Raw genomic sequence first — 24,440 nt, forward strand, 5'->3', positions numbered from 1 at the left:
TGGGCCCAAAGGAGAATCATTTCTGCCCTGAAACTCAGACTAAAAAAATACTAGCTTGGTCCACTAATATAATCTGTGGCAAAAAGGGTACTGGGATTCAGATTTTGCTTTATTTAGCGCCGCCTCCCCTCCCACCCTCAGTCTTGGCATTCTCATCTTGACTGTACTCCTAAGGCAACACTTTGAATTCCACTGTAGTGCTCACTCACCATATGCAATTTGCAGAACATGCTAAGTGAGTTAGTAGGTTCATGAACACAGTCCTAACTTTAGGGTAATTTCAGGCATACTCTATGGAAGTTCTTGGGCTATATAATTTTCTAGAAATTTCTTACCACTGGATTTTTCAGGCAAGTTTTTACTTTCTTAATCACCAATGTCTATCAGTCACACCATAATCACTTCCTTCCCTTTCTGTTGCTAACAAGTTTGGATATAGTCATTAAGTCAGCAAACTGTAAACAAGTGGAGAAGACCACTTTGTTTCCTATGTTAAGAGCCTTGGAGAAGAAATGGGATTACAATTTACTGTAATTGATTGGGATTACTCACCCTGTTCATCTGATCTCAATTATTATTAGTTTCAAATGACCTAAGTACCAAATTTCCTTTTGCCAGAATAGAAAAGTTTGAGCTTATTCTCTATATCATGATGATTTCCACTATTTAAACATTTACTGACCTGAATATTTACTGACTCGGAACAACAGAAATGAGATATTAGGATAAACAGTGGGAACTTCAACCTAATTAACCATTTTGAGCCTTGGGTACATAATTAACTGTGGCACTGAATGCTGGAAGTCTTAACCAGGAACAAACTGAAAAATCATTTTTTTCTTAAAGAAATTGATTGCACAGAGAAAATAAGTCTCTTTCATGGAATGGGCTAGGTGTGGAGTGTGCATGACCATTTTACCGTTACCATCAGGAAAACTCACATAAACAAACCAGCAGGAGAGCTCAAGACTGTGGTCCAGAATTCTTGATGGAGGGACTCCATGCCCTAGTGAATCTCAGGATCCCACAGAAAATAAGCATGGATTTCCTTTTCTTCTGATGATCTTAAAACCTGCCTAGGTGAAATGCAAATCCAGCGATAGTAGTCTCTAGACTTTTACAATTAAAATCAGTTCAGTTCAGTTCAACAAGGCTTTGTTGCCTACTATGTACCAGGAACAATGTCCATGAGGATGGAAAATAAAATAAAAAAATGAATTAAACAAACCCTAGATTAAATATAAATTATTTTATTGATTGAACACCATACTTTGCGCTGGATGCTAAACCCCTAAACCTTCTGAAAACCACAGCCTCCTGGCTTTTCCTTTTATGGTAATTCTCCCTCTGCTTTGAGTGCGGAACATGGTACCCTGACAAATGATCTAGAGATAACCCCATCCCTGAAATCAAGAGTGCCTTTAGGTCTTTTCTCTCCCCGATAGCCTTCTTCTATTTCTTCAAGAATACACTAACAATGTTGACTGTATCCATGCTTACTTATTTTGTCTGAAGTTCCAGTGTGCCTCAGTCTCCCCAAGCTAGCTTGCTACTAACTTAAATCACTTAGATCTTGCACAGCAAGTTCCCTCTCGTGCTTCCGTGTGCTGTTAACTGCTGTGAAAAAAAGTAGCTATTCCTGTTGTGAAACAGCCCAGCCTCCTGTTCTCTCCAGAGCATATGCGGTGAAACGTCTTTATAATTTGTACTAACGGGGCTGAACTATCTCAATGTTCTGTGTGGGAAGACATTCTATTGGTGGGCGAGGATTTATAACAAACAAATTTTTCCCATGTAATAGATGGGTGATGGGGAGGGGACATTGGAAGGGGGAAGACAGATGTGCATTTATTCACCTGTAGTTCACTGGGTCGAATTCAGAGTGATAGAAAATTGTGATACCTGGTTCACTGAAGACAAATGGATCTGTCATGTTGGGCTGCTAGTAGCATCAGCACTTTTAAGACACATGGAAATCAGAAAACCTTGCTTCTCCTCCTAGGGCTCCAAATTCCAAAAACAATAGTAATTGAAAGGGAAAGTTTCCTCACATGTAATATTACCAAAACCTAGGCCTCTAGAAAACATTTTATTTAAGTTTCATTGTAGTTGTGTATGTCTCAGAACATGCTTTATGCTGAGAATAAACCATAGTACTCTAGGGAATATAAAAATTATTGGGCACTTTCACATATTTCATCTAGAGGTATCAAAACTTTGGCTCCATTTCCCCCTTCAAGTGAAATGCTAGAAATCATAGTTTTACAAACGATAGGACCTGAGGCTGTGTTTTGTCCCTGACCAAATAATGCTTCTGCAGGACCTGTGAGATACATGACACAGTAGGGAAAAGCCCTGCCCCGGGAGGTGGCAGAACTTGGTTCTGGATCTAGTATTAATCATATGACATTGGACAAGAGTTCTTATGAGGATCAGGTGTGATAATACATGAAAATAATTTTTAAAAGCACGATATACAAATATAAAGTATTATGAACAGTTCACCTATTCCCTGCTTGATAGGAATGTAAATGTACTTTTCAATAAGAATTCAGTGCCTCTGGATCTTCGTTTATACTGGCTTTGCATTAACCATTTTCAGAGCTTACGCTGTGGGACCACAGGTGTGGTGACATTTATCCGAGGCAACATGCTCCATGTAGCCTGGCTGGGCGACTCCCAGGTCATGCTTGTGAGGAAGGGCCAAGCTGTAGAATTAATGAAGCCACATAAACCGGATAGAGAGGTGAGCAGAGAGCATCTTTCTTTGGGCCATAATCCAAGTTCTGTTTTCCAGCTAAGTATTCATACTATTATGTTTTATTATAATAATTATCATTATTTCCCCAGCAACCAGCCCCATAAAGTCCCTGGAAAAAGGAAAAGAATCTTTCCAGGAAATGGCTATAGGTCATGTATGCCTGATGGCAACTGAATGACATCTCCTGTTCTCATTCTTATCGTTTCTGAAGAGCCTGCTGACATTACATTTTCTGTTTTCATCTTATGTGCTACACTGTGATTTAGGATGAGAAGCAACGAATTGAGGCCCTTGGAGGCTGCGTGGTCTGGTTTGGTGCCTGGCGAGTGAATGGAAGTCTGTCTGTCTCAAGAGCTATTGGTAAGAAATGATTTAACTCATTAAGGCTCTCCAGTGTACCCCCGTCCTCACTTGCCCCCCTACGCGTTCCCTAACATAAAACAGAGAAACTGGAGACAATACAATTCCCATTATGAAAGAACTCATGCTACCATTTAAACAGCAATTAAGGGATGTCTCTCTTACTTTTAATTACCGATTCATATCGTTTTGTCTGTGGAGGCTTATGTTTAAATTCCGTTATCAAAATGAAAAAAGAAAACCTAAGCACGCAGGGCCTACAGATCCGCTGTCTTCTTTATTGAGAGCAGCCTGTGACTCATATTAAGGAGAGCTGCTGCTTGAAATCACACTGCCCCTTCATTTCATCTCATTCTACTTTCATCTGATGCACAGTCACAGGTTTCCCTGACGCACGGGATGGTGGCATAGGGCCAGAGACCACATCTTTTACCTCATGCAGACTTACCTATGGCAGTTCAGCTAAGCAACCCCTGGTTTGCCTTAAGATTTTCCTATTTATTTTTATTCTACTATTTTCTAAGAGACTACAATTATTGTCCTCAGGGAATGAAAATAAATGTTAACAAAAATATTTTTTTATAGAGTACGTTAGAATTATCTGTCATAGGGAAAACAAGAAAGAATTCCAATAGCATTTCAGTCTTTTGTGGCTTGAAGCTTCAGGACTAAAACTGAAACACACAGGTACAGATCATGAAGGGTAAAATGTCACAGTTTTCCAGCTCTCTAAATTGACTTTGGAACTAGCAGGCAAACCTGACCAACAGTGACTCTTGCACTTTGAGGTCTGGTTTGCCATCTGAAGCCATCACTAGATCATGAACAGCTTTAATAAAAATGGAAACAAGTGGTAACTGTCAGAAAGCACTGGTTTGGGGTGGAAAATTCTTTCTACCTCTGTTTATTATGCAACTTGCTGGATAATCTTGGGGCTAATTTTTAGAAAACTTTTTAGTTTCCTACCACAGTGAACCCTCTGAGCCTCTTGGGAGAAAAAAAGGTAAGTTAAATGGAACTGTCTCCCCCTAAATCATAAGGCCCATGGGAGGAGGCAGCTGAGTTTGCTGGCATAACAAAAGGCTGTGAAAGGGGAGAACCAGGTTGTATGCAGTCCTGGCTCCCCTGGAGACCATATGCACTCACTTCGGGCACTGAACCCATAATTTCAGGCTTCTCACTTTAGGAAAGTTGGCTAATACTGTGTGGCCAAACTCTTGCTTATCCATGCCACAGCAAGGACTCTGACAATAGTCTATAATGTTCTCTAGTATCTATTTTTTTTATTTATAATATGACTTTACAATTTTTACTTTAAAAAGAATTCTACTTGTCTTGATTTTCTTTCAGCTGAGTATATGTGATCTCTACTCACTTGCAAGGTTGTGGTGACAAATGATGGGATGAATAAAATTCATATATATCTTCTGAATTAATTTCACTCATTAATTTTAACCTTCTCCCATTCTAAGGCTGTTAACAGGAGCTAACAGGATTCTCTGAGCTTCACCTCTCTCTCGCCTACTCTTTCTGAGGTGTTAACAAGCTGTTGAGGGGCCCAAATATGGGGAGCAGTAAGTAAGAGAGAGGAAATACATTTCTTTATAACTATAGTTAGTAAAGGATTTCAGAATAAGAAGCCCAAAGGAAAAAATCTCATTTCTAGTATGTATTCTGTATTAAATCTATTTGACTCCCAAAGTAGCAGAAGTCCTATGAATCACATTCAGATATGTTAAACATAGGAATCTTTGATACTTGCTCGACCAAAAAGAAAACGGAAAGGAGTAAAGTCAAAAAGGAAGCTAGAAACATATTTGTCCTCAGTCTTAAGTGAATGATACATGATTACTAAGGTTTTTCTAGATCAGAGAAAAAAAAGCTTTCCACTTACAACATAAGATACATAATTTGTATCTTCATAAATGCAATTCTTTTATGTTTATTGTTTCCTCCTTATGAGCCCTTCAGACATAAGAGGTTGATGAGGGCATGTTGAGTTCCCATGGTATTTTATTATAATTTCTATGGTATATTAGATATTTATATTATGAGCCTTTATGAGCCCTTCAGACGTAGGAGGTTGACGAGGGCATGTTGAGTTTCCATGGTAGATGAAGGGGGTACTTTGAAGATAAAACGTTAATGCTACTTCTATCATGAAATGGATTCATGCCCTCCTACCAAGTTTGGGGGCGAAATGTCAAGAATGTGCCACACCCCACACAAGAGCAGGTGAAAAGCCAGACTCTTGGCAGTGTCTACCAGGAACAGATCTTTTCATGCCTCATTCCAAAGTAACAGTTGCAGTAACCCTTTAACTGAAACATTAAGTGAGAATTTGGGAACTGTGAGTCAGATCACATGTATTTTTAGAGCTGGAGTTCAGCAGATGATAATGATGATCATAACAATACCGTCAGGTATGGTAGGGGCTGATGAATGGGTTCATGACTGGGAGTTTTAATGATTGTAAAGAGACAAGCTGGGAGCTACCGTAGCCTTCTGAAAAGTGAAGTAATGTCTTCAGAATAGGGGATTTGGGCTGCTGGATGCAGCAGTACTAATTGGAAGGAGAGGCCAGATAATGATGATGATGATGATACAGCTATAAGAGCTAACGTAGCATTCTATGTGCCAGGTGTTATCGCATTTGATCCTCACAACAAGGTAGGTACTGTCATTATCTCCATGAAGAAACTAAGATGAACAGACGTTAAATGACTTGCCCAGGGTCACACAGCTAGTAAGTATCTCGAGGTCACATTTGAACTCAAGTCTTCCTGAGGGCAGGCCCAGCATTCAGTCCGCCGTGCCACAGCGAGGGCATCTGGCCAGGCTTGTAGGAATGAATAAAAAGGCTGATTTTGAGAAACGTTAGGACAGAAGAAACAGGATGTGTCAGTGACTTCAGAGTAAAGATGGCATGAGTGACTTAAGTGTCCAACAGTTGAGGATGTGAGGGTATAACTAGTAGTTGCAGAATTCAGAGGGATTTAGAGTGTCAGAATATATGTGGTAATGATCTTAAACGACTTTGATTTTATTATAGGATAGAATGGTATAGTGAAAGCATGGGGTCAGACTAAAGTTCTTTCTACTTTAATAATGCATAGGAGGATTCTAATCATTCAACAAATTTTTTTAGGACATCTATGGTATATAAAGCACATTGTGCTAGATGTTATGAACTTTAAGCGTTAAAATAGCCAGGTAGACATGTTCTGTGCAATACGGTCATGAAACTGTCAAAGGTATGAGAAATCAAGGCTGGGAACAAATTTGGCAGTCATGGACACAACACAGGTGGTCACCAAGACCATGGATGGATCAATAAGCTGTTTGAGGGAATTAGCGTAGGACAAGCCTTGAAGAACAATCAAATGAATCATGGAGAAGCAGCAAACCAATGATTTCTATGTAGACAGAAGAGCATTATTAAATTCATTAATGATCCAAAGATGGATAGGCTAGTTAATAAAGCAGGTAACAGGCTTGAGATCCAAAAATATATCTTGATAGGGTAGAACAATGGGTCTGATCTAACAAGATAAATTTCAATAGGGATAGACATAAAGTCTTGCAACTTATATTAAAGGAAAACAAGTGCAAAAAGATAGGGGAGGTAACTTAACAGTGATTCATGTGAAAAAAAAAGTCTTAGGGATTTTACTCGACTTTATTATGAATTAGCAGTATAAAGTGACTGCTGAAAATGTCATTGAGATTTTAGTCCTCAGTAATAGTTATATAGTGTCTAGGGCCAGAGAGGCAACAGTCATGTTTTATTCTGCCCTGATAAGAAGATATAGTGCCCAATGCAAGTATCGTGTTTAGTTGAGTGCTATGCTTTAAGAAAATAAAAATTCACTTCAAGAGTAGAAGACAGAGAAGGCACAGGTAGTTAGAAGTTCATATAATAAATATTTGGAAGTTTCAGTGGATTGCAAGCTGAAAGGGAATCATTAATGCAATATGGAAATCAAAAAAGGTAATATGATCTCAGGCTGCACTAAGAGGCACAGTCCTGAATGAGAGACGTAATATTATCCAGTGTTACTGTGACTGCATAATGTTAAGTTCTGACACAAGCATTAAAACGTGGAGAGGGACTATAGTGGTGAAAAGTCTTGAGATCAGGTCATACAGTGCTTAGCCAAAGAGAATAAAGATGTTTAGCCTGAAGAAAAGGGGAACAATAGTTACAATCATTTCACTGGCTGTCCCACGGAAGAGGAAATAGACTTGTTTTCTTGATTCTACACAGCAGAAGTACATGCAATGGATAGAAGTTGTACGGAGGAAGATTTAGGCTCCATTTTAAGAGGTAGACTATTTGTTAGGAGTGTTATTGAAAGGATTCTCAATCAAGTCTAAGATGAATTAGATGGCCTCTGAGATCTCATCCAATTTTGAGATTATAAAAAGAGACACTGGCAAACTAGAGAATGTATATACGGTGGCCAGAATCACCATGGGGTTTGAAACCATGCCATATGAGAAACAGCAGAAATAACTCACCTCTAACCTTAGGAGGAAAAACCCTATGGGCACAAATCAATGGCTAATTTGTGGATTCCCCAATCCAAAACCTAATGCCTATCTGGCTTCAGAAGAAAGAACTATAAACAATGGGTGGAAATTATGGAAAAGCAGATTTTAGCATGGTATGATCAAGAATTTAAGAATGAGAACTGTCCAGTAATGCAAAAGGATGAGTTCCTTGCCAGTGGAAATGTTTAAATGAAGGTAAGATGGCAGAGATGGATATCTGAAGGAATTCCTACACATGGTGTCCCTCTCAGGTTTTATGACATTAGATGAATGGAGTTCATGATGTGGCTTATCACTGACGTTAAGGCTTTTATGAGCAAGAGACATGTTTTGCCTTCCTCTATCTTAAAGTACTCTCAAGTCTTCAAAACCACAGGACTGTGAGACCTGGGTTCTAATTCCGATTCTACCACTAACTTGTAAAGTCTTAAGTCAGTCTTTCCATGAGCATTTATTAAGCCCTTATTTATGTGAAAGGAACTTACATTCCAATGGGGGAGACAACATACACATAAATAGGGACAATTAAGTCCCCACTCAGTGTGAAATTCACACTGAATATTTTCATTGGGCTGGAACCAATGATCATATTATACATAATTATAATTTCAAACAGACTGAATTCAAATACATGCAAAATTTTCAAGGGATTCACTTCAGGGAATTTATTCCCACTGAAAGGGAGCTAGCTACACATTTGCAGCTGGGGCAACTGGGAGATAGAAGCTGATATTTGAGCTGAGTCTTGAAGAAAGTCAAGAATTCTAAGAGATGGAGATTAGGAGAGAGATCATTCCAGGCAAGGGAAGGAGAGGTAAGAGATTGTTGGGTACAAGAAAGAGGTCAGCCAGGATGGCTGGATGATAGCATATACGAAGGAGTGTTAAGAAAAGGTAGGGAGAGGTCAAATTGTGAAATGTTAAATGCCAAACAAAGGACTTGATAGTGATCCTGGAGGTAATAGGGAACCACTAAAATTGGAGATAAGAAGGTAGTTAGGCAGTTAAATAAGTACCTTCACCTCTCTGGGTCAGTTCCCCCACCTATAAAATTAGGGAATTGGACTAGAGTTCCTTCTAGTTTTAAAATTCGGTAACTGTTAGCAGCCCATATCTCCTCCCAGTGTCTTATGTTTATTGGATGCTATTTGTTACGCTCAGTGTAGCCCAAAATCATTAGCAGTGGCCTACGGATGAGAGTTAAGTTAAAAAGAAGTATGGCGTCACAATGGTCTGGGTGTTGTGGTACATGGGTGGTGACAGGCATCTGTTTTATAGATCAATGTAATAAAATACCATGAGGGTGTTTTGGAAGTCTCTTTGTCTATATAGTCATATCATATTATTGTAGAGTCACTTAGTGTGGCCCAAGTTAACTCCCTGTTGCTACATCAGGCCAAACTAAAACCTTACCACTCTGTATCTGCTTTTTAATTTCCCACAGGAGATGCTGAGCATAAGCCATATATCTGTGGGGATGCAGACTCTGCCTCCACTGTTTTGGACGGGTCTGAAGACTACCTCATTTTAGCTTGTGATGGCTTCTATGATACCGTGAACCCTGATGAGGCAGTGAAGGTTGTGGCTGACCATCTGAAGGAAAATAATGGAGACAGCAGCATGGTTGCCCACAAATTGGTAGCATCAGCTCGTGATGCTGGGTCAAGTGACAATATCACTGTCATTGTGGTATTCCTAAGGGATATGAACAAAGCTATAAATGTTAGTGAGGAATCTGATTGGACAGAGAACTCTTTTCAAGGAGGTCAAGAAGATGGCGGGGATGATAAGGAAAATCATGGAGAAAGCAAACGCCCCTGGCCTCAGCACCAGTGTTCAGCACCCGCAGATCTAGGCTATGATGGGCGAGTGGATTCATTCACTGATAGAACTAGCTTGAGCACAGGGTCCCAAATCAATGTGCTTGAAGATGCAGGCTACCTAGATCTCACAAAAATAGAAGCAAGCAAACCTCAGAGTGCCAAATTTTGGTCACCAGTTGAAATGTTTGGTCTTACAGTACCAAAGAAAGCAAATCTTGTTAATGATATAATAATGGAGAAAGAATCAATCCGATCTTCAGTACATGAACAGCATGATGCTGGAGAATACCCTGCTTATCTTAATTTGGGTTCAACAGGGCAGCACATATACAGAATGCAGAGCTTGTCTCCAGTCTTTTCTGGGTTGCAAAATGAACAGGAAAATGAACCCCTGGGAAAGAGAGTTTCTAGTTTCTCTCATTTACGCAACTATTATGCAAAGAGACAGCATGGATTCAGGCTCAAACCAAAGTTTCATACGTTTCTCTTTGCTCACGAGCCTTCCCACAAAGCAGGCACAACTTGCCTGTCTTCACTTATTCGAAGTGGGAATAGAAATAGGAGGTTGGTAAGAAGTTCTCTGCCATGGAGACAAAATGCTTGCAAAAAGTACAGTGAGATTCTGATGGGGATGCTTAGAAACAGTAATTGTATACCATATGCAGACATTCCCTGGAGCAGTAAAATGTAACAATTTTTCTTTAAAGTAGGTTAGATACCTCCCCCCCCCCCAATAAAACAGTATCATCAGTATAGAAAACAAGGTGGGCATTTCAGAAACATGAAGTATATCATGTTACAAATTTAGGAAAGGCTCAATTCTTGTATGTAAATAATCTCTAGGAAATTTTAAAAAGTGTTTCAATCTTAAAAATACTAGTGATTCTCCTCCCTAAACTACACCATGATCCATGTGTGCACCCACACCTCTAACACACACACCTCCTTGTGTCACTAGTGGAAGCTGGCTTAGTTGGTTCATTTGATTAGATGCAGTCAGAAAACAGTTTTGATCTGGCTGAAATGTCTGCGGAGCAATATATGTGTGTGTATATGAGTGTGTCCATATATACAGATATATATATGGACACACACATATACACACATTTTTTTTACATATATATGAAGAGAACCTAGTTTAGAACTGTCAAATTTAGCACAGAAAATGTTCCCCAAAGCCTGGGTTCATTTCTGGGTTTTATTTTTTTTTATTAATAGCTTCCCAGGGAAAGAACGTTAGGAAAATATCCACTCTGTAGGTAAAAGATTAAAAGCCATATGGATTTTAATGGGGCACACAGGAAGTGGGAGTCTAGTGTAGTCTCCCCTTCTCAGACTCAGACTGAAGTACAGTCAGGCATAAAAGCTGAACGTGAAAACTCTTTCATAGTTTAAAAAATCTTTTTCCTGTAGGGCTTTTTCAGAATCTTTTTTTGGTGCTTTTTTCCCCCAAGCTTTTATGATCACTTTGTCAACTGATTTTAATCTATGATGTTAATGAACTCCTTTTTCATTGGACCTTCATCTCAGGAGTCAAAAGGAATTAGTTTTATCAAGATGTTATCAGGGTAAAAATATGCCAATTAATAATGAATTGACAGGCAAGCTTAAATATTCAAAATATTACATTACCCCAATCTAATAATTTATGCTACTTGTTCAAATGTTTCAGTTTATAGACTGCAAAGGCATTTGTTCCTATAAAATGAAAGTGTTAAGAGAATGAAAAAGCATGTAGCCCACACACCCACCCAAGAAGCTGAAGCATTAGGAACTTTTTCTCTAGCTAACTGGTGACAGACTAAAAACAGCTTAAAATGAGCCTGATGCCAAGCAGCGATGAAGGAGAATGATTAGACAGGAACTGCATGGCTACAAATTAAGTGACAGCTCAGACCATGCAGAGGTGAGGACTGGAGATTTCTTAGTCAGTTCACATCAATCTTGAAATGGTTCAAGTTTGTGTTTTTGTAAAGGTCCTGGTTATTAGTGGGTTTATATATTTACAAGTTGGTATAATAACCTCAGGATGATTAAAGGAAATAGTAATGAATCAAATAGAAAAATTATGTTTACCAACAAAGGTATAGGCATTCATATCTAATGACCCATTGTTTAGTGTTATATAGTTAGCTCTTGATGATTAATCATTTATCATCAAAATAATCAATAGTGGTGACCAAGTTAAGATGTAGGGATTCTAGGAATCATTTCTGTGGGCTATTGAAATGGTTGTAGTTGCAAATTTTGCCTTCCTAATTATGTGTTTGCATATTAAAATTAGTTTACATTTCTACTTCCTGAGCATATAATGGAAGGTACAAATTTAAATATATACCACAGATAATACAGAAAAAGTTGACTCTAGTATTTTAACAGTACCAGTGAGGCTATGAGTGGATTAACATGAGCATGTTGTTAAGTGTACAGATTTTATTTTCTAAATATTTGGATTCTTAAGTAGACATAAGGCTTGCATCTTATTGATTTTGGATTTATTCCTTCTTAATAGATCTATGAAAGACGGTAGGGCAGGAAAACAATGAGTAAATAGGTCTCTGAGTGAGGCACAGGAGTCCTTTAATCATTCTTCAAGGTAAAAGTTCTCATGTTGACATCAGAAGACCTCCGATCTGTTGAGTTCTGAAGCTTCAGATGTCATTGTTAACATCTTATTGTTTCAAATCAAACTGTTTCAGGAAACTTAAACTGGAGGCGGCAGCAGTGGGATTCTCTTTACCCTTTCCATTTTCTTCTCAAACTGGACAGTAAGCTTGAAGTAGATAGTCTGAAGGTCTCTAAAATTTAAGATCCTAATCCCTTTAAATAAGAGTACTTAAAAAGAGTAACTAGGTTAAGCTTATTGGGTTGGGGGGGAGAGGAGAGGAACACATGATACAACTTCTTCCTAGTGTGCAGCAAGATTGACTTGGCATTGGAATGAGTACTCACATCTGCTAAGGGTCTGGTTTTTCTAGGTCTAAGTAATCATTTCTCATATTACTAACCCTTTAGAAATTAAATCAGCAGTAGTTCCAGTGTGATCAAGGTATAAACCAATACTGTAAAAAATAGCAAGTGTTCATGTTTTCACCACATGCATATTTAGAGTAGTTAGGAACCATTTGTAAGGTAAGTCCTTTAAAATTCTATAATACATATTAAAGTAGTGGTCACTGGTCTGATTTATGCTGCTCTTGATTCTACACTCTAGACAAAAAGCAGCGCTTTGTGAGATGCAGTGTTTTATCTTCATGCCACTGGTGATAGAAAGTAGTTCTCTTTGGTTCACACTCCTGTGCCCTTATTTGCTGCTTGCTGACGTAAGCAATAAGAATCCCTCTAATGGTATCTAAACGTTTTTGTATCACATAGTTAATGACGGTGTATTTGGTGACAGTGTAAAAATACTAGACAGATATAAAAGTATCTATAGAATATATTTATTAACTGTTAATGCTGAAGTTTAGTCTGTGAATTATGTGTTTTGTATTTTTACTCATCATGTAATTTTGGTGGTGGTGAAATTTGTACAACCAATCCTTAAAGAGCTGCAGTATCCCTTTTGCAATTTAACATAGTTTGCATCAGTTTCAGTTTACTGGCCAAAAAGGCTTTATAAAGAATACGAGGTAGTTTAAAAAAAAAAAAAAAAAAGGCGGTTTTTTTTTTTGTGTTTTTTTTTTTTTTAAATAAAAACGATGTTTGTTTGGGAAACAGACTCCAGGCCCCTAGCCTGAAGTTACTGAAAACTCCTCATAAGCTCTTCACTGTGAGTTTCAAAGGGATTCAATCCCCAATTTAATGGTCTCATTTGTTTTGAATTCTAGATGCGCTGTTTTGAGGAATATCTGAAGTTTGGTAACATTACAGCCCCAAACCCTGGTGCTGTTATTCCCATTTAGATTTGCACTAAAAAGGTGGGTGGAAACTCACACGTGTAAATATCTTTTCTTTACCTAGAAGTGCCATCCATTGTCCTTGAAAGTAATGAAACAAAAAAGTTATTAACTGCCATTGATCAATACAGATTCAGTTAGCCAGGGTATCCTGAAACGCAACAGACCTTTTCCAAGGACAATGTCAAAGCTGAGTTTAACTCTGACCACATTTCTAGTGGTATATTGTCAACACTGCATTTTCATAAGCTTCCACTCCATTGTTGGAACACTGTGTGTCAGTGAGATAAACATGATGCAGAGAAGTTCAGTGTTAACAGAGATAACTGCTGTGGTTCACATACTTCCTCCCCCAGCAAAGGTCTGCTGAGGATCCATGAGGAAGACTGACCAAAATTGCCAGTTGTCTTTAACCCAATTTGTTCATTCATTCAGCACTCACCTAGGCAAGGCCAAGAAAGGGGATACTACAGCTTTGTTCGTACCTATGATTTAGGGAAATCTTTCTTTGGATCCTAACTGCACCAGGAAGAAAAATAGTTTTCTCCCCTTGTGTGCCTATAAACCAGTTGGAAGGATAAACATACTCCTTTTGTTCTTTGACTTGTGTAAAAGTTAACATTCTTTTTCAGAGCTAGTAGCAAAACAACACAATCCTAGAGCTGCCCAGCAATGCAACTGATCATCCAGAGAAAAGGAAACGTTAGTTTAAAAGGGACCAGGCACTATTTCCATGTTTTCCTATAGCTGCATTTACCTTCCATTTGTAAGATTATTAACCTTACTTACTAATTAGAAGACATGAGACAGGATAGAGAACCCTGGTTGACACAGCTGTCGTCCTTGATAAAGAAATCCTCATAATAAAACTTTTGACGTTTTGTGTTAAGATATCCACAGATGTGTTATTGTCAACTCTTACACTGGGTGCTCTTTGGTGACAGACATGCTGTATTCTCTTGTTCATGACATTTCTCTGCAATGAATTCTCTGTGGAGTGAATCAGTTGAAGCAAATGATTTTCTTATGAAGTTTAACTTTTCAATTTGCAAACTTGCTCTACAGCTCACTTGTGAGTTCAGTTGTAATCATGTATTAAGTCATTCATATTTTATTTATTAAAGCTGTTCATTCAGTAAGGACTATGTTGAAATTTTGCCAGTATCTTAATAAAACACAGCAATTTAAAATAACTTCTCCCTTGTGTTTTTATTCCAAGGAAGGTTCAGTTCCTACTGCTGAGAACAGTAAAATATCTCTAACACAGAAAACAGGGCCATTTGGGAAGCCAACTTAATATGCCATTTTTTCTTTACTCAGATGTGCCATCCATTGTCTTTGAAAGCCATAATGAATAAAGATAACATAAAAAACAAGCTGTTCTTGCTGTTCCATGCAAATGAACATGAGAAAAAACTTCTCTGCACCCCCAAAAAGCTCCTGTCCCACAGCTAAACAGGATGAGTTCTTTACCTACTCAATTTGAGAAGCTGAGCCAAAGCACATTTGGTCCTGCCTTGCTGTTAATTCTCTTTCTCTAGTCCTAAACTTGAAATGGTACAGTTATATATCACATAACATGATGATATTTTAGGTGCTTCCCCTAGGAAATACAAGAGATCACTGCTGTATATGGCTTTTGTCCCCTCTTTTCCCAAGGATCTGTTTTCATCTATTGGAAATATCACACACATCAACATAGTTAAAAATAATTTTCTCAGTTCTTCTGAATTAACATGAAGATTATGAGGATATGTTAAGCCAGATAGAGTTCATCTTAAGAAAAATAAAATAAAAACTTTAATGTTTACTTTAATGGGGATAAAATGCAGTATTTGGGTAAGGAGATAGAACAAATCAACTTTACAGGCAGGCAGGTTGCTATCTGAGCTAAGGAATGGCCACGTACAGGGCAGAGGTGAAACTGCAATCAGCCACTGATTATAGCTGTAGTCAAAAGATAGCCTTTCCATTGTCAAGACAGAAAAAAGGTTCACTAGTCACTATAGTCAGAAATATCCAGAACCATCATCAGCGGCATCATCTTTGGACATGGATGACACAGCATAACATTTACGTTATACAACTCATCTAAGACTGGTAAATGACAAAATCTACTGACTCATTGCCACTTTACAAATGCTAGGATTGGGTTGTTTTAAGTTTACACTCCAAGATCAGAAGTCGAAGGTTACCTTGGAATAAGGCTTAGATTTTCCCTGGAAACCAGATACTGACAATGACTAGCTTCTCTCTTTGTTGTGTACTAAGAATATTATCTTAGGGTCCAAAAATAAGATCAGCGACACCTGACTGTATAAATACTAATTTTCTACTTTGTCTTTCAAACTCTGTTGTCATGTGCTCAAGTTTTTCTTTTCTACTCACCAAATATAAGCCCAATTCTTCCTTCTTTTCAACAGGAACAAATGAAAGGAAAAGGGCAAGTAAGTCATGGTTAAAAGCTTATCTGAAGGCTCTTAGGAAAGTAGAAAAGAGATGTGTGCAGGAGAATTGGTAGGAGGGAGAGGTGCACAGAAGTCATGGTTATATTCAAGCTATGAGCAGAGAAGGCTGCAGGTAAAATAGTTAGAGAAAGTTAAATTAGGGTCTTTTCAGCAGAGTCTCATACAGGTACTTATGCTATCTTTATCATCCTTATAACCACCTCAACTGTTTAATTACTAGTGTTTCAAATCACAGTGTCACAGTCAATCTCACAACTTATCAAAATTCATGTTTGCTTGTTTTTTTTCCAAAACTCTTGTTCTTAACAAAACTAAGTATCATTGTTTGAAGCCAATAAAATGAAGTCTTGAAGGAGCTAGATATTAAAGTATCTGTTGAATCAGAAACTGAATATAAACAATATTTTCGAAAAGTGGTACTTTGCTGCTCTAAGTTATTTAGCTCCTCTGGGAAAAATCTCTTAAAAATCACTATTTATTTGGTCCAAAAGACCCAAGTGGTTTTTGTATAAGTGCCACAATGTGTAAGTAAGCCAAAGTAGGTGCAGTAACTGACAACCAGCATTTCCTAAAAGCTGTTAACTAAGCCACTTTTTTATCAAGATCGCTTGGGTTGAGTCAGTGTATGACACATAACTAGAGTTGGGATGTTCTTTGATTGTAACTTTTGCATTTATTATAAAATTACGAAAGAACTGGGGCTCTGTTTCATTCAAGAGAAACACTACTATCTTTTGGTTGGTAAAATAATACCACAAGGTGACAGAAGTCCATGTCTATGGAACATCTAAAATGTGACACTGATGTGTCTAACAATTGCCTACAATTCTTTTGGGAATGTAGAAACTGTCTACCTTACCAGGTTCACTGTGGTTATAAATATAGAAGGTTAAAAAATAACTATGTTTTCTGCTGAGAATATTGTGGGGCACAAGTCTACTCCACACTCACACCTTGCCGGTGGCAATGCAGATCATTGCAATCTTTCTGGAAAGCAATCTAATAAAAACATAACATGAGCTACTAGAAAGCTGATCACACTCGTTGACCCAGTAATTCAATGACTGACAACAAATGATTATCTCAAAGGGAACAGTTTTTAAAAAATGTATATGTTCAAATATATTTTAATTAAAACAAATAATAATGAAAAAGTGGAAATCATTTAAATTCTAAATGAATAAACAGACTATGGTGTATCTCTAGAACAATGTTATATTGCTATAAAAAATGAAAAGGATGATACCCAAACAAAATTTGCCAAAAAAAAAAAAATCTGTATAAAACAGCACCAAATAAAGTATTAACTAGGACATAACATATATACATTTGAATTGCAATCATCAGGAATGAAAAAAATATGCTCTAGTGCTAGTTACTTATAAGATAGATGCCACTTCTGTCTGTATAAGTTAACTTTTTTTATTGGAGTTCATTGAACATAAAGACATTTCCAATACCACAAACACCATCAAATGGCAAATACTTAATTTAAAAGTCAAGGCAAAAAAATTTCTAGAACCCAAACCCTTCCATCCAAGTCAGTTTCAGACTTTCTCTGCTTATCATACTTTATGGCACAGGAGGTAGAATGAATCCCAGGAGCTTTCCCAATGTAGTTAGTGTGTGACCTCCCATAATATGCTTCCTCTCTGCCTCACTTTTGCTCATTTGCCAAACAATGAATTTTGTCCAAGGCTCAAGTAGTACAGGAAGAATTTCCATCAGAATGTGAGCAGTTTCTGGACAAGTAAAAAAATAGCCCTTGGACATCAGTCACTTAGAAGTGCTTGCTTCCAAAGTAATAGAGCAATTCTGTGTTAGGATGCTGATTACAACCCTATTACTGAAACATGAAAATATATCTTTTCACAAGTGTTTAACAGAAAGAGAATTTCCTTCAGTATGATTTCAAAATATAGTACAAGTGGGCTGGTTTCTGAAACGTTTCTTCTTTGCATCTTCAGTGCCTAAAAAAATCTTTTGATGAAATGAATTAATTCTGAAAGTGAAAAAAATAATACCCTCATGAAGAATATGTAAATGTTCTCCACAAATATATTTCTTTGGTGTAAAGCTGTATTTTTATTTCTCTACGGACTATTTCTCTAATCCAAAAAGCATTTTGTGAAGTACCTTCAATGTCCAAGGCAAGGCAAAGTCTTCCTCACAAACTAAACTCAAATTTCCACCATCTTACAAAGGGTCTCATCCCAATCATTTGAACAAGACCACCACCAACAGTTCACATTTGTATAGTACTTCAATGTTTGCAAAGCTTTTTTCTCACAACCATCTTGCAAAGTAGGTAATGCAAGCACTTACGTCCTCATCTAAGAGGTTCAGGGACTTGTTCATGGTAACAAAGCTAGTAAATATCTATGGCAGAATGTGAACCTAGGTCTCTTGACCCCAAGTGCACTAAACTACACAGCTTCTCAATAATGGCAGTGGTTTGATTTTTACACACAAGTGAGAGAGAGAAGAAACAATTTCTAGTAGATCACAAGAAATGCAGGTGAGCACTTCAGATTCAAATTAAGAATGCACCCGTTACACCATTTTGATCAAACTATTGTCTTTATTAAACTTCAGGGTCTGATAAATGTTTGCACATTTATGGTAAAAGAGGGATTCAGAACTAAGACAAGAACATTTGATTAATAGCCCAAGAAACAATGCTAAGGGCTGCCAATGAAAGGTTTTGGGAACTGAATGTGATAAACTAAGGCCCCTTCCTATCTTATCTGCCCCAGTTCCTAGCACTTCCCCTTCCCAGAGTTGCGTAACAATAATAACCACTTAAATTTTTCTAACAAGTTAAGGTTTACACACCACTTTCCTTATAACTCTGTAAAGTGCAAGTCTATTAAATAATCCTCACTTTAGAGACAAGGGAATCAAAAATTTGGAAACTCGCAATTGTGACCTGCCCAAGGCCACAGAATTAGTGGCATAACCAAGATTCAAAGGCTTGCTGACTCCAAATCCAATACTGTTTTCTATGTCATCACAAAACAAATGGGAAAATTTCAGAAGACACAAGTAAATTGTGTGGTGACTGTGGGAGAGTGGAAAGAACACTACACTTGGAATCACAGGATCTAGGCTTGAATCCCAGCTCAAATACACTTATACTAGCTATCTGATTTTAGGCAAGCTCATTAGTCTCTCTAAACTCTAGTTATCTGCTCTGTAAAAGCAGGGATAATAATATCATTACTTCTACCTCACAAGGCTATTGTGAGGAACAGATGTAAACTCTCTCTCCCCTTCCCCCCACATAAGCATATAAAAATATTAACTGTAAAGTAGCATGTAAGTGTCAGCTACCTCTACAATTATGGGAAATCAAAAGAATGTACACTGCATGGATAAGTCATCAGTTCTAGAATAAACAGAGATCAAGTCAGAATTTGTCCAATTATGACAGACCCAGGCAACTAATAATTGTACTTGAGGTTTGCGTTAGTTCTCCTATAGCCAGTCAGTTTTACTTTTTCACAAAAAGAGTAGTTCTGGATTTGGAAGATGATGGAGAATTGTTACATAAGGTTTGTCACCTATTTATCACATAGCTGACATATATCCGTATAGAACGTATATGTAATTATACATGCACATCTGTGTGAAGACAGTTAAATTAAGAATATCTATGTCAAAATGTCATGAAGGCAAAATCTTCTGAATCTAATAAACTAAAAGCATTAAAGAGTCTACCTATGCAAAAGAATTCCATGAAGAGAACATGTGAACTACAGAGTTAAGTTCATACAAAGAAAACAATGAGTAACTTCCAGGCCTTAGGATGATGCTGTCTAGATTCTGTCTGCCTAGCTCAAGGAGATCCTGGTAGTAAGTGGTTTCATCAAAAGACTTAGAAAATACTCCTCAACTCCCTATGTGTTTACCCAACATGTACAAAGTGAAGAAGCCTTTATTCCAGGTGACTAGAATAGAACATGCCTTCTGACTTCTTCAATAACCAAAAGCGTTATTTTCCCAAGACCATTTTATTAACAAAAAGTGCAAACTGTTTTGAACAAGAACCATGAATGATAACACTTAACACCAAAAAAATCAGACACAAAAAAGCAATTTTCATTAGCTAAAACATGGGCAAATTAAAAGTCTTCCCTTCAAACACTTATGTACAGCTATTTATCCTTTTCAGTAGCCTCTTAATTTTCAATGTAGTTTTCACAGTCAATGTAGCAGCTCAAATACAAATGCCATTTCTCAAGGATAAGTTTGGCAATTACTTTCTCCCCAAATTGGTCCAAAAATGAGAAAAGGGAGAAATTCTACACTAGGTTTTGAAACTTTTATATGAATCACTAACATTTTTAAACCTTTAAATCTACAGAATATTAAATTAAGTTAAAGTAATAAAAAGAATGAGAGTCAGGGAGATTCCCTCAATATTTGCTAAACATGTTGAGACAAAAGAAACTGAACTACCTAAATATTCTGACAGGAGATCAACACTTAAATGAGTAGGAACCATGAGCAGAACCTTCTCTAAGAGTACAGAGTTCTAAGACTGGAATCTTCTCAATTTACCTCATTCTCCAAGAGGCTAAAAACAACCTGTGGAAAAAGTTGCATAATGGAATAATTTTGTGCAACTAAATTAGGGTAGCTGCATTTTCAAATGAAATCAATTAGCTTCTATCAATGTGCTCCACTAGAAATGGTGAGAGTTATTCAACTTATTCAAATAAAGAGCCTATAGTACCAACCTATTCTTAAGTAATTTTTTCCTGGTCACTAAACAACAGACATGAATAAACTGCTAATTAAATGCCTCATTAGGAAGGTGGTCATCTAAACCCAGATACTGAAGAGAACACCAGAAAGACAGTATCAACACTGAGCGGGTTAATGAGTGCATGCACCAAACAAGTGAGGAAGACACAAGTGAATTTCTGGCAATCTGTCTCCTTTCAGTTGTAGAAAAAACTGCCTTTTGTGAATGCAGACTATGTATGAATGTCTAGAACTACTCTATTATTGTGTTACACATAGAACTCTTCCGATACTGATTCTTCTCTCCAGTGTGCACTCAATCCACAACCTTCTGTCAGTTTCAGGAATAATATTGTAGATGGAGAGAGTGGCAGCAAACAAAGGTCACATGCGATCGTTCCTGGCTCTGACAAGAAACTTCAGCCACCATCTACTGAAAATTTCAGGGTCATATTAACTCAAAGCCAATGCCCTTGGTTTGGCAATTACCTTCCACTGCTCTCGCCAGTGGTGAAACTGAGGTCTTCAGGGCCTATTTGATCACCTTCAGGAAAACTGGAACATGTATCTAAGATAAAAGTAAAAGGTAAAGAAAAATTTTAAAACAGGAAAATGCATTTTTCTGAATACTTAAGTTGGCTATATATGACATCAAAGTAATTAAAATGTACTAGACGACTGACTCTACCCTTGGGAATTTGTAACTCGAGTTCTGTGCAACCCTAGGGGAAGAAGCCAGAAGCACAGTGGGAGAAATGGACCGTGGGATTCTGTTTATTCTCCTGTTACTTTTTCCTGTCCTGTGGGCACTGGGAAGTTTGGGAGAAAGATAGAGGGATACAGATTTACTAAACATGATGAGAATTAAAAAACATCTTGATTCAGGGGGACATTATTTTTTAAAATCTGCCTATCACATGATTGTCAGCCCATGTTGAAAATGATGTTTCTGTTGTTGCCACAAAGATACCTCCAGAATAATTGGAATATGTGGCTAAGATTAAAAATAAAAAGCAAATCTTAAAAAGGAGATGAAGGTATTGGAAAGATATTAAGATTAACTGAGTTGTTTTGACAAAGAGTACGGCAGCATGCATAGAGGGTTTGCAGGGACTTACACAAAGTAGAAACTTAACAAATGCTTATTGGATTGGACTTCAGTAAGTAGACTTGGTCTGAAGTTCTGCTCCTGACACACATCATAACTAAGGGGAAGTGATTTAACCTCTCAGGGCCACTAGGCAACTTTCTCTGAATACTACTATTTACCAAAGTGGTAGTGTCGGGGGAGTTCCCAACCCAGATGAAAAGAAGAGGTGGCTTAAATGCATAAAGTAATCAAATGCTTGGTCCTATATTGGGAGAAAGAAGATTAAAGTATAAGGTCAATAAAATACAAAACATTAACCTGGCTAAGAGAAACCTAGCAGGGCTACGGTGCTAAGGGCCCCTAAAAGGACATAGAGGTTATTTATAAAATTCCCTATATTATTTTAGTTGTTTTCAACAATACTTACAAACTGTCTTAATCCAGGGATTTCAGCTTCTGTAAGTTCTCCATGGACAATTCAATAGCTAACCTATGAAAACAGTTTCTTATCCCTATACTATGCAATTTATACATTTGAAAAGTCATAGCACCAAAGGTTAACAGCATCTCTCAACAAGGAGTTATGTGTTTGAATCCTGTACTTAAATAACTTCCCACCACATATTCCATTCAATTAAGTACCACACTGGATAACTAATGGAGCAGGCATTTGAAGTAGCTTAACCATCCTTCTTTACCCATGAAAACTGCATGGCATTCATGGCAATAGAGCCCTCAGAGAGAAGGAAGACATGAAAGCCCAAAGCCTCCCAGCCCCCACTGTGCCGCAGCACCAGGTGTGCTACCCTACCTTCCCCTGAGGGCTGTCCCATGAAGGGGTCGTTAAATCCAGCCAAAGGAGCATTCTCTTCCTGCTCTTCATTCTCGGTGTCACACTCAACATCACTATCACTGCTCATTCCTGGCAGGAGCCGAAGAACATGCTTTTGACAGAGAATGGCTGAAAGTGGAAAAAAAAAAAAACTAGCAAAAAACCCCACGTACATTTTGTGACGATGATGATCATAACCATGAGGAGCTAGCATCTATATGTCACCTTTCAGGTTTGTAAAGCACTTTGCAAATAGCAACTCAATTTATTCTCACAGCAACCTTCACAGAAAGGTGCTATTATTATCCCCCTTTTATAGATGAAGAAACTGAGGGAGACAAAAGTTAGACAACTTGCCTAGGGTTATACAACTGCTGCCTGAAGCAGGATCTGAACTCAAGTCTTTCTGGCTCCAGGTCAAATGTTCAATCCCCTGTGCTTTTTTTATCTTAATTTCTAAACCACGAAGATGGTTTAGAAGACGTAAACAAAAACACACAAACCGTGGCACGTTATAATTGTGATACAATAGAGTTTGGTCTACTTCTACTCTGAGTCCATCTAAGGGGATTTAGTTAATGAATTTGTGAAAAGATTATGACACATTCAAACAACTGGATCTGTGATTACATCTCCAGGAGATACGCTGTCAAATACTGCAAAGAGGTCAGAATGGATAAGGATTGAAAAGGCCATTTGATTGGGCAATAAGATAACTAACTGGCAACTGGGGAGAAGCTGGTTTTAGCTGAATGAAGGGGTTGGAAGCCTGAGTGCAGTGGGTCTGAGAGAAGGCAGGAAGCAGAGAAGCGTCAATTACTTTCTTGGAAAGAGTTTAAAATTGAAGGAGAGGAGAGAATGTAGAATGGCAGCACGTGAAAATGGTAAGCTCAAGTGAGGGCTATTTAAGAATGGGGGTAGGGCAGCTAGGTGGCACAGTGGATAGAGCATCAGTCCTGAAATCAGGAGGCCCTGAGTTCAAATCTAGGACCCTGGGCAAGTCACTTAACCCTGACTGACTGGGCAAGTGGGGGGGGGGGATTGGGGGAGATATAAATGTGATGCAAGGTAGCAGGAAAAGACCCTGTAGAAAGGGAGAGACAATGTATGAGAAAGAAGGGAGGATGACAGTGGGAATAATCTTTATTGTACCTTTATTATATTTTCTTACCTAACCTGCTACGTTTCTCTTTATTTAGCTTCAACAAAATACCCAGGGGGCGGAGCCAAGATGGCAGAGTAGAAAGACGCACATATGCTACCTCCGAACCCACTGCCCATAAAATACCTGTAACAAAAAGAACCACGGGCGAATTCTGGAGCAGCAGAAGCCACATAACAGAGCGGACGAGATTTCTGCTCCAGAGAGCCTGAAAACCTCTCGCAAAAGGTCCCTCGCACCCTGGACCGGGAGCAGAGCCCAACCCTGCCTCGGTGGTGCAGTGCAGAAAGGAGCGGATCCGACCAGGCTTCAGGGATGGAATCTCCAGCAGCCGCGCGGGTCCCTCCACCCACAGGTGACAAGGGTCTATGAGAGGGTCTTTTTGGCGGGTCGAGGAGGAGTGGGGTGCCCCCATAACTCAGGCCCCCTCGGGAGGCAGCAGCAGAGGCAGGAGCAGACCAGGGCTCCCCAAGCAGGCAGGAGCCCTGATCCATTGTTGAAGGTCTCTGCATAAACTCCCTGAGGGAACGGAGCCCTTGAGGAGGCCCTGTCCTGACTTGAGCACCTGAACTTAATCTCACACTGAACAGCAGCCCTGCCCCTGCCCAAAGCCCTGAGGCTGGGGAGCAGCATTTGAATCTCAGACCCCAAGTGCTGGCTGGGAGGATCTGGAGGCGAGGTCGGGGTGGAAAGGACACTCAGAAGTCAAGTCACTGACTGGGAAAATGCCGAGAAAAGGGGAA

At 38.4% G+C, this 24,440-nt stretch overlaps 2 protein-coding genes across 10 annotated transcripts in view; one reads left to right on the forward strand and one right to left on the reverse strand.

The window, feature by feature from the left end:
- PPM1E (protein phosphatase, Mg2+/Mn2+ dependent 1E) overlaps positions 1–11,072 on the forward strand; it is a 187,370-nt gene extending 176,298 nt beyond the window's left edge. Inside the window, exons 5-7 of the mRNA XM_072646858.1 lie at positions 2,603–2,746; positions 3,028–3,121; positions 9,119–11,072. Of these exons, the coding sequence (XP_072502959.1) occupies positions 2,603–2,746; positions 3,028–3,121; positions 9,119–10,188 (1,308 nt within the window). The 3' untranslated portion in view covers positions 10,189–11,072. The remainder of the gene's footprint in view (positions 1–2,602; positions 2,747–3,027; positions 3,122–9,118) is intronic.
- Positions 1–24,440, reverse strand: part of TRIM37 (tripartite motif containing 37) — a 187,149-nt gene that overhangs the window by 34,051 nt on the left and 128,658 nt on the right. For 6 of the 9 annotated variants that reach the window (XM_072646851.1, XM_072646850.1, XM_072646857.1 and 3 more), the window contains 2 exons: positions 22,515–22,664; positions 21,103–21,181 (listed from right to left, as the gene is read on the reverse strand). In XM_072646851.1, the coding sequence (XP_072502952.1) occupies positions 21,103–21,181; positions 22,515–22,664 (229 nt within the window). Of the gene's footprint in view, positions 1–14,221; positions 14,387–17,677; positions 17,867–19,861; positions 21,182–21,882; positions 21,966–22,514; positions 22,665–24,440 lie in introns of those variants that run through there. The other 3 variants (XM_072646854.1, XM_072646853.1, XR_011975289.1) reach the window with 3 other exon arrangements.

Source organism: Notamacropus eugenii, chromosome 2 (assembly GCF_028372415.1).
Source record: "Notamacropus eugenii isolate mMacEug1 chromosome 2, mMacEug1.pri_v2, whole genome shotgun sequence".
Lineage (NCBI taxonomy): Eukaryota > Metazoa > Chordata > Mammalia > Diprotodontia > Macropodidae > Notamacropus > Notamacropus eugenii.